The sequence below is a fragment of the Molothrus ater genome, chromosome 7, assembly GCF_012460135.2.
Source record: "Molothrus ater isolate BHLD 08-10-18 breed brown headed cowbird chromosome 7, BPBGC_Mater_1.1, whole genome shotgun sequence".
Taxonomy (NCBI): Eukaryota; Metazoa; Chordata; class Aves; order Passeriformes; family Icteridae; genus Molothrus; species Molothrus ater.
In genome coordinates, this window is record NC_050484.2 from 17,567,824 (window position 1) to 17,585,848 (window position 18,025).

The 18,025-nt window shown below is 41.1% G+C and overlaps 1 protein-coding gene across 2 annotated transcripts in view; it reads right to left on the reverse strand.

Annotated features, from left to right (window-relative positions):
- Positions 1-18,025, reverse strand: part of MAP3K20 (mitogen-activated protein kinase kinase kinase 20) — a 93,118-nt gene that overhangs the window by 14,266 nt on the left and 60,827 nt on the right. Inside the window, exons 11-15 of one of the 2 annotated variants that reach the window (XM_036386487.2) lie at positions 10,848-10,892; positions 9,909-9,939; positions 9,651-9,790; positions 8,420-8,482; positions 7,305-7,397 (exon numbers count right to left, since the gene is read on the reverse strand). In XM_036386487.2, coding sequence (XP_036242380.1) covers positions 7,305-7,397; positions 8,420-8,482; positions 9,651-9,790; positions 9,909-9,939; positions 10,848-10,892 — 372 coding nt within the window. Of the gene's footprint in view, positions 1-7,304; positions 7,398-8,419; positions 8,483-9,650; positions 9,791-9,908; positions 9,940-10,847; positions 10,893-12,351; positions 17,378-18,025 lie in introns of those variants that run through there. The other variant, XM_036386486.2, reaches the window with a different exon arrangement.

Sequence of the window (18,025 nt, forward strand, 5' to 3'; positions counted from 1 at the left end):
TTGAGCTGCTTCTTTCTCTTTGAAACAGGAAGTAAGAACACGTTAAAAATTAAGTCTCCAGCTTACTGTGGTGACAATACTCCTTTAACCCCATATGCGTTTATGTCTGCAAAAAAAACCTGAAAGGGAAATGAAAAAGATCAGGCACAGGCTCTAAACAGCAAACACATATCCTGCAACAACAGTTTAAAACCTTGGCTAGGGAGGCGCTTCATTTTTCAAGGGGGCCCAAATCAAGGATTCATTTTAAAATCAGTGGTTGCAAGAAACTTTTTTGATTTTTAAAGATTGAAATAAAAATGGAAATGGCATTGCAGCAGATAACTGGATATTAGAAGAAAAGTAAGATGTAGCGCAGGATGAAACAAATAAGAAAAAAATGTTGGCCATGCTGTTACTAAAAGTAGTAGCATGTTGATGATTTAGGTCCCCAGAAGCTCCTTTACATTCTTAGCTATTATCTATCTCAGCTGCTGAAACCTGCTGTTTTAAAGGCATTAGAGTTGAACATCTAGTGACAGCACTTGGGTTATTTATCATTATGTATCACCCTGCTACACTATATTTTATTATACTGGATTTAAAGGAAGATAACACAATTATAGTTAATTTGCTTCTCTTCTTTATATGTATAGTGTCATGACCCACCACAGCTTTGTCCCATGAGATATTTTTAACCAAAAAGAAATCCACAAGAAACTCTCCCTAAAAATTCCATTAATAACCTCTTGTAGCATGTATAGGTTGCAGGGTCTGGAACTAAGAATGTTTTAATCTCTTCAGCAAAACAATGTCTCATAATGATGTACAGGACTATTGCTGCACTGATGAAGAATCATACATAATTCAGCACCTTTCACTTGGCACCACTGTGATATCCTCATTAGCAGTGGCTCACAGTGGCTGTCAGATGGTGTCCATGCGAATGCAGGCATTATATTGTCTTTGAGATGTGCAGCTGCTTCCATGACACTGCCAGTATATAAAAACATGACGCCAGTTTGTTTTATTTAGTGCTAAACCTTCCAGTTTGTAAAAACAAGGCTGACACAGAGCCTGACATGAGGCAGTGAAAATAATTAGCTCTCATTTTCTCAGCCTCCTATTTCCTTCTCCCCGCTGTGTTCTCTTTCCACTAAACCACCACATGTCAGTCGAAATGGGAGGCAATTAGTGGGCTCATTTCAGTCCCCACAACTGTGCTGAAAAGAAAGTATTTATGATGGCACAATGAACAGCTGAAAGATTAAATAACATTTGCCTTTTGAAAAGAAAATGACTTCTAGCTAAATGGGCAATTTTTGATTATTCTCAAACAAGCTTAGAGTAGTTGGTTTTTAAAATACAAGAAAGGAAAATGAGTCATTTTTAGGTGAAAGAATCAAATAAAACTTGACACAGTAATGCAAATAACTGATGTTTTATTGCAAAATATGTAAATGTGTTATACCCTTAACAATGGCTGGTGTCTCAGGTCAGGGCAGGCTGCTGCCAGCCAGGCTCCAGCAAGAGAAGGTGGCTCCACCGCTGGTTTTGTTTCAGCTGTGCAGGCAGAAAAAAAGAGGGGCGGAGGGGAGGCCTTGCGAGAGAGATGGTCTTAAAATGTACAGAAACAAAGCAAGAGGAAGATATATTTATGTTATCAGTTGCCTGGGTGCCTCCTGCAAGCTGGAGCCCTTATTCCCCTGCGAGGCAGCAGGCACTGACTGGCTGTAGCTTTGCCTGGAGAAGCACAAGGCCCCTTAACAGTTACACAGAGCAGCCAGCACTACCAAAAATATCTGTCCCCTGGCAGTGCCCTTCAACATCCAGGGCTGTGGAGCTGTGTGCACAACAGAGTGGCACATAATGGGAAGTACCAGGCACTGCTGTGTGTGCCCTGAGAACAGGGGCTTGCAGCAGGCAAGGCAAGAGCTCAGTGATACCCCAGCATTTACCAAGAGCTGCCCCTGCCATGGGATCAGAAGCAAACGGGGGTGTTGCAGTCACAGGCATCATCCACATGAGCAGCCTCCTTGCAACAGTGGGATGGTAAAGGTGGAAGCATGAAAAAGGAGTCCCTTCCCTGAGGGCTGCATGGGTGCCCTCCTGTACACACTGCCTCCTGCAGTGGCATTTCCTGTGGACCACTCGTGGGGACAACGAGCTGGAGCCATGGGGACACCATGTCCCCAGTGCAGCATGTGGAGTGGCTGCTCACACTCTGGGGACTTGCAGCTCTGCAGGACATTGGCTGAGGGAACAAGGGTGCTCAGGAGCTCAGGAAAGGCATGGCAGGGCCACTGTTCTGCTGGGAACAAAGGCTTCTCTTCCAGGCTTTTGTCTGGATAGCACATGCCAAGCCTACAGATCACTGGGAACCTGTCTGTGCTTCTGCAGACCTGTCTGCAGTATGTGAGAGATAACGTGTGGAAGGTAGCAAGTTAATTCAGTGGCCAAAGTATAAAAATAAATCTTTAGGTTAAAAAGTCTAGAAAGTCAAGTGAACAAAATACCTACCTGAAAAGTCTATGTCTCTTCACGGCTATGAAATAATTTCTAATAGGAATCCCTGGTCTAGCACTGTCTACACAAGGATTTTTAAAGGTCTTGGCTTGAGTTCGACTTCAGTCACACATGGATGCTACAGCTCCTGGAGCAATCCCAGTGGAGATGATGGAGTTATACCAGCTCCACCTGATGCAAAAACAATACATGGTCCTGAAAAGAGTCTTTGGAAGATAATACCATGAGCTCAGATCACCTGCACTGATCCACCTTCTTAGCAGACTAGAATATTCTGTTCTCAATGGCGGTGACAATATTTTAATGTGGCTGTGGTATTATTTTACAGCTTAGGTAATCTTTTGTGTCCCCTCACTGAGTACTTGATAGAATAGGAACAAATTTATGAAAATAGCACATGAACACAGCTACTCTGATTCTTGCATTAACTATTAGTCTTTAGTACTGAAAGCATTGTGCTTTGAAATGGAATTAAAGAGGGAGGATTTAGAAGATGAGGTTTTGAGATAAGGACAAATAACCCCATGTTAGAAAGTCAAGGTACCTGTGATTATTTTGCAAAGGGAGGGTTAGATAAAACCAATTCCTCCTCCATTTTTACTTAGTGAAGTGGGTTAAAATACCTACAGAGCATGGAGAATATAAATGACTGAAAAACTGTAGAGCTGAAATTTCAAATGTTATACCTTGGCTCTTGCTTTATTTTTAAGAAAGTAAAGAAAGAATTTATGAGCATTGATATAGTGGGAGGGTGGGGAGGAACAAGCAGCAGAAATGGTCTCAAGCACTTGTGAAACCACATTCCAGTTACAACTATTTCAGTACTGATTTTTTGTACTGCCTGCATTTTGCTGGCCTGGGCTTCTCCACATGAAGAGTTGGTCACAATGTCACTTTAAAGTAGCCTTAATAGTATATTACCTTTGCCACTACACATTTAAATAATAGCATTAAAATACATCTCAGTTTGGATATTCAAGGCTAGAAAATAGTTCACACAGTTAGCAGATGGCTTTGAAGAGGCTCTGCTCCTTACCTTGTCAAATGGAGGGAGAGGGAAGTGGGGAAAAATCAGGCGAAATGGTGAGCCAACTTCAAGGCTTTGTGTTTGGATATAGGTCAAATTGTGCCACTCTCGGTAAAAAATGAAAACATTCAATGGCATAGTGAAATCTGCCCTTTTGAGGACCAAAACTAAAGAATGCATCAATAGAAGGCAAAAAGACTGTAAGGCATCCTTCTCAAGGGGTTTGGTGATTCATCAGTGTGGAGCCGACATAGCTCAGGCACCTTTCCCTGATTGGAAAATTTTAATGAGCCATCTAGGATGAGAAAGCCATTGAAAATTCCCCCTGCAGTCCTGCAAATCAGTTCAAGCCACAACTACCAGGGTTTGTTGTTTTACTCTCCGTCTTGGACTTAATTGGTGGTCCCCTGCTTTTTTTTTTTATTTGTGGGGGAGAAAAAAGTCTAAATCTATCACCTTTCAGCTCATTGGGAACTGTGTACAGAAAGGTCATGAAAAGGCAGTGAATGGAAGTAACCACATAACTTGAACTACAAGTGTTGGAAAAGAAACCTCTAAAAACCAGGTTAGCTTTGCAGTGCTCACTCCTGATGCATTCAGAGAGCACAAAGGTCAACTGAGCTTTTATAGCCTCCAAAGATGTAGCTAAAAAAGGAAGGAAACTGTAATGAAATGACTGCATCTGTCAGCTGGTGGAAACCAACATAATCCCACTACAAGATGCAGTTTAAATTAGATAAAAAATATGGGGCTGGTAAAGCTGTTTACTGGGAAGTCAATGTTTCATTCAGCATACAGAAAAGGCTGAACATTCAAATGCTGTCCTGAAGCATATCCAGCAGGATCCTTGCTAAAAGGCACTGCCATTCCTAAGGCCTTAATTTTCTGCCTGCTGACGAAGAAAGGTGTGCTGGCTGTGCTGATGGGGCACAGTGAGGTGCCCAGGAGGGGACATCTGTGCCCTGAGGAACCATCTTCACACCACAGAGAGTGCTGTGCTCTTACCAGCCAAACACACCCGAATTAACCACCACCCCTGAAATGGCTTCTGGGTCCTGGACAAGCTTCTCCAGCACTTTTATATCTGGTGGTATTGCTGTATGTCATGATGCACTCCCCAGCTTTCATTTGGACCAGGAGGCTTTTGTCCTATGTGTCCATCCTGTTCCAAGCTTGGGCAGAGCCACCTCAAGTGACATGGATGCCTTGGTTCCATGTGCAACTACACCGGAAGATGCACTACAATAACTAAAGGGACATGGACTCAGAGACCAGCACAGAGCCAGCCTGGTGTAAAACCTCCCAGCATGACCTGTTCTCCTTACAGAGCCCTTCCTGCTGCACTGCACCACCTCCCAGCTGAGCCTAATAATCTCTCTCCCTGTACACAAGTCTAGCAGCCATCACACCACCCAGGGAACACACACCCTCAATGTGTAACCCAGATTTGAGCTTATTGCCTCTTTTTCCTCATGATTAAAACAGGAGAAATGCTTCTTAGTTAGGCTGGTTATAGGGACTGATTAGGGTAAAGTTCCTTTGAGAATTTTATTTTTAAACTGATGTAGGCCAGCTTTTTAGCTATAAAGATGGTGGAAGGTATGATCCCAAGTGCTTCTGCTGACCCAGTTTTACAGGAACAGGCACCATTCTTTTACAAAAATGGGACAATAAAAGAAGTTTATTCAATCTGGTTTTCACCCTTTTCCCAGTTCATTTTGGCAGCTCAAAGCAGCCTCTAGGGGAGCCAGAAGATTGTATGCAGGGGTTTTCAAAGAAGCAAGCTAGCCAAATTTCCTATACAGTTTGTACCACACCTGTCTTTGTTAATGTTATGTTTAATGTAAATTACTTGCCCATGTTGGCCCTAGCACTCTGCCCAAAAAACTCAACCAACCTGCTCCTTCCAGTTCACTTTTTCAAACTGGCTCTGCTGCAATATCTTTAAAGGCAGGTACAATGTGCAGATCTCAGACAGATGTTTGCAGCCCAGACATACTCAGGTGACAAACTGTGCATTCCCTGGAATGCCATCACTGAGCACACAGGGTGCTGCAGCAGGGCAGCTGACAGGGAAGGCATGCCTGGCATGCAACCACAGCTTCTTAGAAAAGGGCCCAACAGCACACAGAGCACACAGGACCAATTAGGAGCTCACAGGGAAGGCAGGACCAAATAAAAAAGGTTGTCAGAAGCCTGCAGAGGTTACAACAACACTACACAGGCCCATTGAACTAACTCTGCCCTCTCATAACAATTCAGCTTCTGTCCCACAGACTTTGCATACAGTCTCCTTTGCACATTTTGCTGTCATGGCTAAAACATCTACTCATCTTCAAACTCAAGAAGGCATTAGTACAACATGAATTTCTTTCCAGTGCTCAGAGGTCTATTTCCTCCTTTTGCTCTTTCCTGCAGGTGGTTGCCCAACTCCCTGTACTATGGCTCACAGCCCATATTGGAAATGGAAGGGAGATATGAGTTTTTTCATGGACTTTTAGCTCCTTCAAGTCAGTTGCACATGGGAGAGAAAAATGCACACCTACAAAAAAGCAGCTGTACAGCTGCATAAGCAACATGCATTCAAGAACACTGAGACAGTCTAAGTAATTCACATAGTGATAAAGAAGATTTTTATAGGAAAAAGAAGTACTCAGGATAAAAGAAATAAACTAAAAAAGGAAATCTCCAGACAAAAAGCTTTTTCAAATTGATGAAATTATTTCAGTATGAGTACAAGTTCCTACTAAGTTCAAACCTAAATGCTTTCTCTGCAAGCACCACCAAGTACAGAAATCAAGAGACTTCTGCAAACAATATGCCCTGAAAGCAAAGCAGCCAGATAACACAAGATGAAAGTCAGCCTCCCACAAGTTTAGGGTGGACACACAATGCAGATTTATCAAATACAAAAGGAAACAAATCCTGCTGTCACAACCCCTGACTCTAGCTCAGAAATGCTTTGCACACCATTTCCACATAGATGATTAATTCTAAAACCCTTGAATTCAGAGTCCATGGCAAGCTGGACAAAGCAAACAAAAAGCATGGGACAAACCTCACTCTTGAGAAAAAACAATGTGGTAGAAATCCTTTGCTGGAACATCTGGAGTCATCAACGCTCCTGCTACACAGGGTGTAACGAGAGATCCTTGAAGCAGCTCGGCTTGGAGCTGAGGTTTGATTAGCATGTGGCACGCTGGCAATTGCTGGAGCACAGCAGCTCTGTGCAGTGTGCTCCAACCACCCCTCCCTCCTTCCCCACGACCACGAGAGCACACAGTCTCCACCAGGATCAGTCCTGCCCAGCCAGCAGCCATGCATACCATGTATTTCCCAAACTCCTCTTGGTTGCATAAAACAGCATCTCCTTTTTGCTGAGACAAAAGGAAGTCTGCCCACCAACATCAGGCATATCCCACTGCTCAACTGTCAGTGGGTTTTTTTGAATAAATGGATTACCATTTCACACTCACTGGGATAAAAGGAACAAAATGAAATCCCAAATTATAAAAATTACAATTTAAAAAATAGTTCACAAGGAAACAAAAGCTTTCAGCCAAAACTTTCTGTGCCACTTCTTTCTTCCTTGCTTGTTCTGGGGAACAGTTCCTCACCACTGATGCAGCCCCATATGCTACCTTGACATTCAGTCAGCACTTTCCAAAACAAGAGAATTCTCATGCAAATTTATCTTTTGTGTCCAGAAGATATTGGACGCTCTGGGTAGAGACTCTTAACCAAACCAACTCATCTAGCACTCCCAGCTTACCTTTGGACCATTTCCTGGCTTCAAGTGATAACCAAACACAAGTTCAAGATTCACTACTTTCTCAATGCTTTCTTCAGCTCCACCTGCAGAATCCTGCCAAAAAAACAGGCAAAGGTGAGAATTCACATCTATCACAACCCACTGGGAGACAGCAGCGCACCCTTTGGTGGCAGAAAGGATTTGCCTTTCAGGTGTGACAAGTCTGGCAGGCAACAGAAAGGAGACATCACACTCCAAAGAGGGACAAAGGCTTCTGCATGGGTTTAGAGCTGGTAGTGGGAGATGCTGCACATTTCCTGCTCCTGGCTGAGCTGCTCTGGCACAGTGCAGTGTCCCTGCAAGCACTGTAACGGCCTCTGCCACTGGAATTGCAGCTGGCACAGCAAAGCAAAGCAGCAATGCTCTGACTTTCATTTTTCATTTTTCCCTCCAGGGAACAGAGTTTTGCTATATGAAAATTTTCTTTACGTGGATTTCACTCTATTGCTGTGCAATAAATTGTGACTAAAAAAGCTACTTCAGGATTTGGGGTCTAGAATTCCTTGGTTAGCTTACTGAATTAAATAAGGCAAATATCTGCTCTAGCAAAACCAAAGTTCCCAAACACTCCCTCACTTTTGCATGGGTCTTATTACTGATTATCAGAAAACTAATGGGTTAACATCAGGGTGGCAAGACACTAAATCATCCTGTCACCCTTCTCTCCTATAACATTAGCAGACTGGGGAATTATGGGCTTATTCTGGGCCAGGGGTCTGCTTCTTCAGTGGTGACCAGTTGGTGGCAGCAGTTTGGAGGAATGGCTCTTCAAAGTAGTTTCTGATTAATGACAACAAGCAAATTGCAACCAGTTGTCATTTAATTTAATTCTACCAGCTCCATGGTACAAAAGGTATAAAGTACTCAAACTGAGAACTTCCCTGAAAACAATTTCTATTATCCTATTATTTGTTCTTCTGTGACCCATTGCTGCTGTTGACTCTCCACATTTGTTACAATCCTCTGTAGGAACTGCAACCTTGCCCTCCCCTGAATGGGGGAAATTTGAGACATGAGAACCGGGAAATATTCATATCAGCACGAGAAGCATGTCTTATATCAACAGTGAGACTTACCTTAATTAATGGTGGAAAATGAAATAGATTTAGGTAGTCATGGGTCAACTTCTCAATAGCAGTCTAGGAAAAAAATCAACAAAACCAGATGGGAGTTATTTATTATCTCATCCTGCAAATACCAGCATGAAAAACAGCACAACCCCACATGCCCTGTTTTCCACTGTGGATACATTAGGGCATGTGAGAAGAGTTTAAAATATAGCCCTGTTCTGGAAACTGTTGTGGTAGATTGGCCCTGATTTGTGTTCAGAATCAGATCTGCTTAATCAGAAAAAGAGATGTTCAGGGAACTTCTTTTTGTTGTTTTTATTTATGCTCAAATCAACCCAGGAAGCTGAGATCTTTCATTTTGGACATTATTGACTTTATTAAGTTTCAATAATTTTCCCTGTAGGAAATGTAAATTAAATATAACTGTAATGGTGTGTGGGCATGGAAAAAATGGCTGATGAGAAAAAGGGGAATAAATTTGTGTGACTTACAAAGCTAAATTTGCAGGACTAGCAATTACAATACAAGTATCTCTTTACTAGCAAATTGGGATCTAAAATGATTGAGACTCAACAGAATTAGAGACACTGCTTTTATAGAATCTCTTTTCCAAAGCTGACTGCCAGAAAACTCTCCTGTGGATACAGTACTAATACCATTACTGCTGTCATGATCACATTTTCCAGACCGTGATTTTTTTTAACTCATTACAAACATTAGACATTTAAAACACTGTTTAAAAGCAAAGTTTTAAGAGCAAAGAAACCTGTCTGTCAATCAGCTTTAAAGTTGTCCAAATGAATTTTGTTAGTCTAAATATTCTTTATGCCATAAATGAGATGTGGAAATTGAGAAGTTGAGATTTCAGTTCAAATAACTGTTTCGTATCTGTTGCTCCTTCAGCTAAATAGAGTTCTCTCTGAAGATTCCCAAGCTTTTCTGCTGGGAGAATGGCCCTCCTAGGTGAAGCTGCAGCAGTACTGCTATCAAGCTCACAAGAAAACTAAGAACTACAGAGAAGTGTAAAGACCACAGCACATTTTCATGCCTCATAAAATGCTCAGGTTGCTTTGAGTTCTAGATCCATATGAAGCTATAATTCTGTTTATTTTAGATACCAAATATGTTCTCTATTTAGCTTTGTAAACTTTTTTGCTGCTAACACTACTGAAACTCCATAGACTCTGTAATACTCACACTATAACCTACTGCACCATTCAATATATGCTGATAATACCTTCAAATGGATGATGTGTCCTCTGGAAACAATTCCCATGTCCTTTAAATCCTCTTCTTCTAGAAGAAGCAATTGCTTCCCAGTGATATGATGTTCCTTAAACAAGCTAGCATAGACACTCATTTCACCAGAAGCATCGCCTTAAGATAAAAGAGGTTATTCAGAAATCCACATGGCACTTTATTGGAGGGGGGAAAATGAACAAATGTATATTAATTCATAAATGTGAGCGTGAAAGGACGTATGAATAGCTTTTACCTTTTCTAGTAAGTTGTTGCATCCAGAAAAACTGCAAAAAAAAAGAATCAATCTTGAAGTTCAAATTATCAAAGTCTTGTATTACAGTTATTTGGAGTTCACAAGTAATTATCCTTTTTAGAACAAAATTTAAAAACATTTCTCACCTTGGGATAAAGGACTCAGGACTCACCAATGCAAGTGATTACTTCTATTTAGCTTTTCCAAACTGCCTTCCATTTTGCACCCACCTTTCTCAGTTTATGGTCATGAAGAACTGAAATGACCAAAGCAACTGAGAAATGTCATGTGCTAAAAGGGCTGAAGTGAAGGAGCCAGGGCTTTTATGGATTTTACACTGGCTTTCCAGACAGTCCTTTGGTAAATGTCAGCCAAACAACCCCATGATGCATAAGACACAAAGGCAGTGCTTGATAGGACATTAAAATCATTTTGACACATCACTGTGTCAGAGATAAATCACTAATCTGTCTTGTTTAGACTTTTAACTGAATAAAAAAGTATAAAGTACTCAATGCCATTATTTTATATCAAAGAGAGGTTCCACACCCCCTAAAAAGCTCTAAACTTTTTTTCAGTTGTTTGCTATCCAGGTGGCACACAGTGGGATAAAACCTTTGAACTCATTTTGTCATGTCCAGGGTTGGGTCATTGGGCACTTCCACATTCCTTGAATGAGGACCCAGGAATGCTCTCCTGACTGCTGGCAGTTCCCAGCTCCCACTATTTTCTGGACACTGGAGAATGTGGCTGTTTTATGAAGGTAACTCAAATTTACTCCTGGTCATTTTCAAGCTTTTCTGGGACACAAGCTTTACCAAACAGCAGTAAGATCTCACCTAGATGTTCTGATCCAGCCTTCCCGCCCACCACGCCCGCTGTAATTTGTCAGAGAGCTCCAGCATCAGGACCCTGGCCACATTAACATAGAATACTCACCACATCTTCCTCGGTCCATGCACAAATATCAAAGGAGGGCAGCAACTGTGTGAGAGATACGAATTGAAAAGAAAACCATCCGACCATTTTTCTCCCCTCCACCCAAATTTTACTCTGGTAGCTGATACCATTCTGCTCCTTTTTCCCTGCAAAGGACTTAAGCTGCAACTCATACTGATGTACTAAACCACTGCATTCACACTGATTGTGGGCTGGCTCCAACAGCATGTTGGCAGTGTTAAATCGATCCTGTTCCTCTCCGCAGATAAAATTACCAGCAGATCTCCAACAAAAACAACTTAAGAAGCAAAAGTAAACCTTCTGATGGCAAGGGACTCTATCTGCCTCTCCTCTTGGTTCTGACACTACAGGAAGGCTTTTGCTATGGCTTTGTTCTGCAATGAAAATAATGCTGGGATTATGACTCCCTCCCAAATGATGGGTATTTTCTGCAAAAGGAAGGAAAACTTTCACTGGACAGCAGTGAAAACAGAATTTGGAGTCTGGCCGCTGCAGCCTGTCTTCCCACCCATGTAGAGACAAGTCTCTCTTGGTTTCTGCCACTGCTTTGTAACAACTCCTGTAAGGCTGGAGGAGTGCAGCACTTCCCAGCCTCCTCCTACACTTTGTTGGATGCAAGATGATGTTAGCTCTTGAAGCACTAGGAAACCACGGAGGAATGGCTGCATTAAACAAAATTCTGGGATGATGTGAAAACTGACAGAGGAGAAGACGTCACTGTAACAGTGATTGCCATTTTTATACTCATTCAAATATATGGTATCCAAAGTGTCATCTTCTTGGCATTTTTATTCAGCTTAAAGGATTACCATTAATTATAGATCTGTATTTGGACAGTCAGTGTCTCCCAGCAGCTCAATATCATGATGTAGTTGCAGACTTTTTGATGTAGATAACAGTGATTTATGAGAGACTCAGCTCGGTTACCCCCGACCCCCCATGGCTTTGTCACCTCCTTCAGAGAACCCTGCCACCCCCAGGGTCCCCAGACCCCACCCACAAGCCAAGCATGTCCCCTAGGCATCCCAGCACCTCCAGCTGCACACTAAGTGACCTGCAGCCCGGGCAGAACACTGTGGGACAAAAGTAGTGCTGGGGGCAACACTAAAGGACAAGGAAGGGCAAGTGGCAATCATGAACCCCCTCAGGAGGCTGAGTTGTGCCTTTTGTAGGTACTTAGAGTCAAACTGGCTGGTGCTGCAGCAGCAGCCTGGTAAAATGATTTGTACAACTGAATAATTTACTGCAGAAGTCCAATAACGCATTTTTAGATGTACAGTGGGTTTTTTCTGCTTTCTTCTGGTTTAAATACAACCAGTGGCAGAATAGTTCTGTATTATTTATCTTTTTTTTTTTTTTCTTAATGGGAGAATAAAGGAGAAATGTCACACAGTTAGTAATACAGAAAAGTGACTTAAACCAGTAGACAATAAGGAACCTCTTGGAACTCCAGCATTTTACACAGTCACACAAATGCATACAATTTACTGTCAAAATGTTTATTGCAAAATAGAAGTTTGGAACAAAAGAGAAGCAAGGGAAAAGTTCACACCAAAAGAAAGTTTATGACACCAATTGAGGAAATTGAATACATTGTATGATTTCTTTTTGTTTGTTTGCTTTGGTTTTACACTGGAAAATCGAATCCACAGTGTGAATAAAACAAGACATGGTATGTCAAGTGCAATAAAGAGAATAACTGACACTGCAAGATTTTACCACACATAAGTGTAACATTGCATGTTCCACACAAATGATATATTCAGTTTACAGCACAAGAGTCTCGGCATAGGCATTGCGCTCAGCTTTGCTTTTTCAGAAGGGAAAATTAATTTTTCTAACACTGTGAAAATAGTTTCTATTCGAATTCCATCAGTTCAAACCTGAAGTGTAAGTAGCATCGACTCCTACTATTCAGTACAAAACTTCTTCAGTAGTGCAAAAGCAAGAAATGCAGTGGACTATATCTGACTTTAAAAGGCATATGAGTATTTAGCACACAATATAAAATGTTAAAAGAAAATAATTGGTTCTACAGTTTTAAAATTAAATCTTCACACATCAGAAATCTCTGTGCAGATTTTACAGTGTACACTAAGTTGAAGCCTGGGGGAAAGGGGAAAGGTCTCTCCTCCAGATTCCTACCAGTGCATTTTAAGGGCTGTGAAAATTACTAAATGAACTTACTTTTTCTACCTGAACATTCTAACTAGGACTGTATTTAAAACCTCTGTCAAGTCAGAGGTCTTATTAAAAACCTGTAAAAGCTGCCTGATTACAGATAAAGGAAGTACACCACTAAAGACACACAGTAACACTGCTCAGTACTTAACAGCTATATGCACACTACAGATCTATTGCTACTGCTGAGAGCAATACCCATCATTACTGCCTCAGATATTTTAACTCAGAATAAACACTTTAAAACCCAGAAGGAAAGGGAATCAACATCTAAGAAAAGCTCTGGAATGATAAGCAAATGACAAGCCATGAACATGACTGTGTGACAAGAGGCCACGCCAGACCTCACCTCCAGAAAGCCCTTCCAGTCCAGAGGGGACAAGCTCCACGTCAGGGAGCACACAATGGCTGGCAATGCAGCACACCCACAACGTACCCTAAGGCACTTGCTACTCCAAGAAATTAGTGATGACATTGTCAAAAAAATGACTACATCAAAAGTTTTCCTTCTTTAAGTCCCATTCCCATATTTTTTCACCACTGCTAAAGAAAAGGAGTTGGGAGTTGGACATCCTGTCTTGGTCCCAGCTGACCATTAAGCAAGCCAAAAGTCGATCCTCCCAATTCTTCTCTGAGGCCATTTACCCACCTAAGTTCATGTCTGCAGTACAGCAGCCTAGTAAATATGCCAAGTTCAGGCCTGGTTCTTACCTTTCCCCTCCATCAAATGCAGTGATATTATTTTACCGCAAATACCTTCAGGCTTTATGGAAGACAGAGGAAACTGGAACCCAAAAGGCCTGGCAGGGCCTAGTGAGCTGAGAGGTGTACAAGGCACAGGAAGGCTCTTGGTGGTTTGTTCTGGCATTGGCCCAGAGCAGCCAGAGAAATCCCTTCTGGGTTTGGCTAATGCTTGCATTAGCTGACACACAATGTGGCTCTGGACTGCTGTGGAGATTTGTATAACCTGATGATGAGACAGGTAGAAGATGGACTTGGATACACTGCAGAGCAAAATCAGGTGTGGAAGATGAAATACTCTGCCCTCCTCCAGCCACCATACCTGTCCACCTGAGCCATTTTCAAAGCCTTTATCTAGTGAGAAGCATTTCAGAGGCAGAAACAACACAGCTTGATTCTCACATATGGTAACTGGCTTGCAAACTGGAGACACCTGGTGTGAAACTCATCACAGGAAAGTAAAAATGCAATTAATACCACTGCTTTTTTAGTAAGCACAACCAATATCCTAAGTATAATACCATATCTCAACTGCATCAGAAGAGTTTGTCACATTATCACCTTATCTACAATTCAGAGGTCACCTTTGCTACTTTAAATGCATGAGGAAGTTTTAGAAGAGCTTAAACTTTTCCTTAATATTGTTTAATTTGCTTTGAGAAACAACATGGGGAAAAAAGGCAAAGGGGAAAAAATCCATCTTGCTTCATTAAAAAACACTGAAACAAGTAGGTAGAAATTACTACAAGCATGTTACCACATTCTGATGATATTTGCTGATATAGGTTACACACCTGGGTAAGCACAAAACCTTGAAGACAGACTTAAACCTTGTGATGTTGCAACTATGAAAATCTGTGTCATACTACTTAAAAACTATTTTTATTTCTGTAAAGATTAAGGAGTTAGTTTACAAATTCACTTAAAACCCACACAAACATAAATGTGCATGAAGTGCTCTAAGATTGTCAAACACCAAAAAAGTGCAAAATATCAGTGCTAGGAACAGATTTTTTTGGGTTTTTGAATTAGAAATGCACTGAAACAAATTTTGTTTTCAGTTGTACATCCCTACACTGCTTATGTGGTACAGTAATTTATGCACAATGATACACACCTTAAGATCTAAAGTGCACATATTACATTACACAAATCCATCACAATTTTGCTGAGTGCAAAGTGGCAGTTACAAAAATAGTATCATTGCAGTGGGTGTTAGCAGACGTAGACTTACAAAAATAGTACAAATCTATACTGGAAAAGGCTATTTGTTCTTATTTCCATTTCATTATTCGCCCTTCCAAGTCACTTTTTCTCCCTAAAATCAGGTTTCTTTGATGGACCTAAGAAGCCATCCCCACGTGAGCCAAGAGAGTTTCTCCTTGGGATACTTTGAACATTCACTGCATCATTTAAATGATAATTTCATGATGAGAATAGCTTCCAGATACAAGAGGAAAGTTCAAGTCAAGAGGTTTGGGAGTGTCTGGAAGAGGGTTAAATGACATCCTGCAGGAACTATGATCCCATGCAGAGCGAATGGAGCAGGCCAGCCTGAGCACAGCACTTGTGTCTTGCAGGTGACTGGATCAGCGCTGACACTTAAGGATAAAACAATTCTTTCTTTCTCACAACCCAAAGAGGTGCCCACTCTAGAAAAACTTCTTCAAAGAAGTTTGTTTTGTTGAGTGAATAGGAAATGATTTCAAGCCTGCTGTTATCTAATGTATCCATTTTTCTCTAAGCTATCCACAAAACACCATAATATACAGGTTAGAGCTGTGTAACAGGCAAGCCTATAATTAAAGAAGCCACTTAAAAACACAAGTTTTATAAAAGAAACCCTTCCAGTAATTGAGAATGGAATTTTGATGGCTTATTCCCACTCCTGCTGAACTACACAGTAACATTTTTCTTTTGAAATGCTGCCCTTCTTCCTTGGCAAATATTTTACAACATCTTCCTTTCTAACCTGCATCTGTGTTCGCACTGGTTTCCCTCCCTCCTTCTGCATCACCACTAAAGGGGTCATCAGGAGAAACATCCTCACTGCTCTCAACATAAGTGCCTGGCAGGCAATTATTGCAGCAGATTGTTAGACACTGAGTTTTATGGTAAGCTGTAACAGCAGTGACAATACTTTAAAAGTAATGTAGCTGCAAAAAACAGTTATGCAGAGTCTAGTAAATATTCCTGACATTACTGCCAGATTCTACTATGGAGAATTTCACACAAGCCACAGTAGTAGGGCCCAAGCTGAAATGTCACAGTGGCTTCTCTTTGTCCTTTCCCAAGGATGGCACATGCTGTTTAGCAGATACAACAGAATCAAAATTTACAAACACCAATTTTTGCTCTCAGGTACAAGAATAAGTCCATCAAAGTTAATGAGGCTTCATGGATTCACATCAACATAACTGAAAATTAGCTTCTAGATCACAATATCTGATAATAGATGCAGAGGTCTGATTGCAGTTTACTTTGCTAGAGTGAATTATATACACATGCACATACACGTGAGGGGGAAAAAAAAGAACATTTATAGAAATCATCTACTAATAGGGATTATCTGAGTTCTGCTGCTATTCCATTTTTAAACTATATATTTAACTAACTCCTCTCTTCCTTCCCAAGCTTCTCTGTTCCTAGAAACGTATTTGTGACTTCCCACAATGCTGCCTTGAAAACGGCTTTAAATTAAGAAACACAGCAAACCCCTTCACTACAACAGGAAGAAAGAATGGATGTAGAAAATAGCAAATCTGAAAGTACAAGCATATGCATATGATCGACAATTAAAGGGGTAAGGGAAATGACAAAAAACACAAAAGAAAAATTTGAAGGACATTAATGGCATTAATGGCATTGAAGTTTCTCCCAGTGTTTCCGGATCTTAAATTTATCAAGCCATAGTTTCTGTAATCAGGCACTAGGAATTATAGATATAATCATGAAATAATAATAATCTCAATTAGTTTGGAAAGTTTAGTTCTAAATTTCATCAAAGCAGAAATAAGTCAGCACAATTGAAACAGAAACAACATATCTTTCAACATACAAATACGCTCAGCCTGGTAAATATTTTTTTTGTTGGTGTTTGTTTGCTTTTTGTTCTTTTACAGGATTTAAACAGACCAAACTGACAGGATTCTTGTTCTAAAACTTTATTGTTTTGCTTTGCTAAAACGATTTCAGGGTTAACTCTACAACTTATTTCATTCGCTGCTATCATCTGTGTCATCAAAATCATCATCATCATCATCATCGTCATCTGACCAGTCGAATTCACTGAAACCCAAAGCCATGTTGATTTTCTTCCCTTTTCTCATAGAGGTGGTTTTAGAAGAATTCTTTTTGGCTTGCATGTTTATCTGCATTCCAGAATGCAGGACAGATCCTGCTTTGTTCAGAGAGAAGACATCCCCAAAGCCCGTCATCATCAAGGCCTTCAGGCTTTGGTTCATGCCAGCTACCTCCCCGTTACTTGTTGCTGTGATCTGACATGACATCTCTGCACTGTTTGACTCCTCTGTTTTAGATTCAAAGTAAGACTCCTGAGACATTCTTGCAGCAAGAGGTAAGAAAAACTATTTAAAAGGAGGAAAGGACAGAGCAAAAGTGAAAGTTAGAACCAATTTAAAAATCAAGGAAAAAGACACCACCAGATTAGTCAGCAATCAACAGAGAGCATACGATTAGTGAATCTAAACATGGAGGTCAAGTAAGAATTCATTAAAACAGATAGCATCCTTCTGGGGTCATTGTTCTTAAACCAAAATCACTGAGTGGCATGGCAAGAACCACAGGCAACAGAGCTTTCATGACAAAAGAAGGTTCAAACTCTTCAATCCTTCATTTTGTATGGCACAAAACAGAGTATGACATTTCCCAACCAGGTGGACTGGTTCCAAGGCAATTGGAGCTGCTTAATTCAACCTTTTAGGATTGAAGAATAAATTGGGTTAAGACCAGAGAAGCCAAACAAGCTCTGCAGTTTGATGCAGAAGCAGCAGCCCCTAAATATCAGAAATGAAAGCAGCAGCAGACTGGTTTTGAGTGTATGCTCAAAAGGAGAGAAAGGGTCACCCTGCAACAGCCACAATCAGAAATAAGTCTCTCACCAATGCAAAGGACAGGAGAACTGGCCTCCAGCCTGCACCAGCACCACACCTCCAGAAGCCATCCCAGGGACAAGCAGGCAGGGGAAGAGGGGTGGTTTTGGTCAGCTTGTCAGC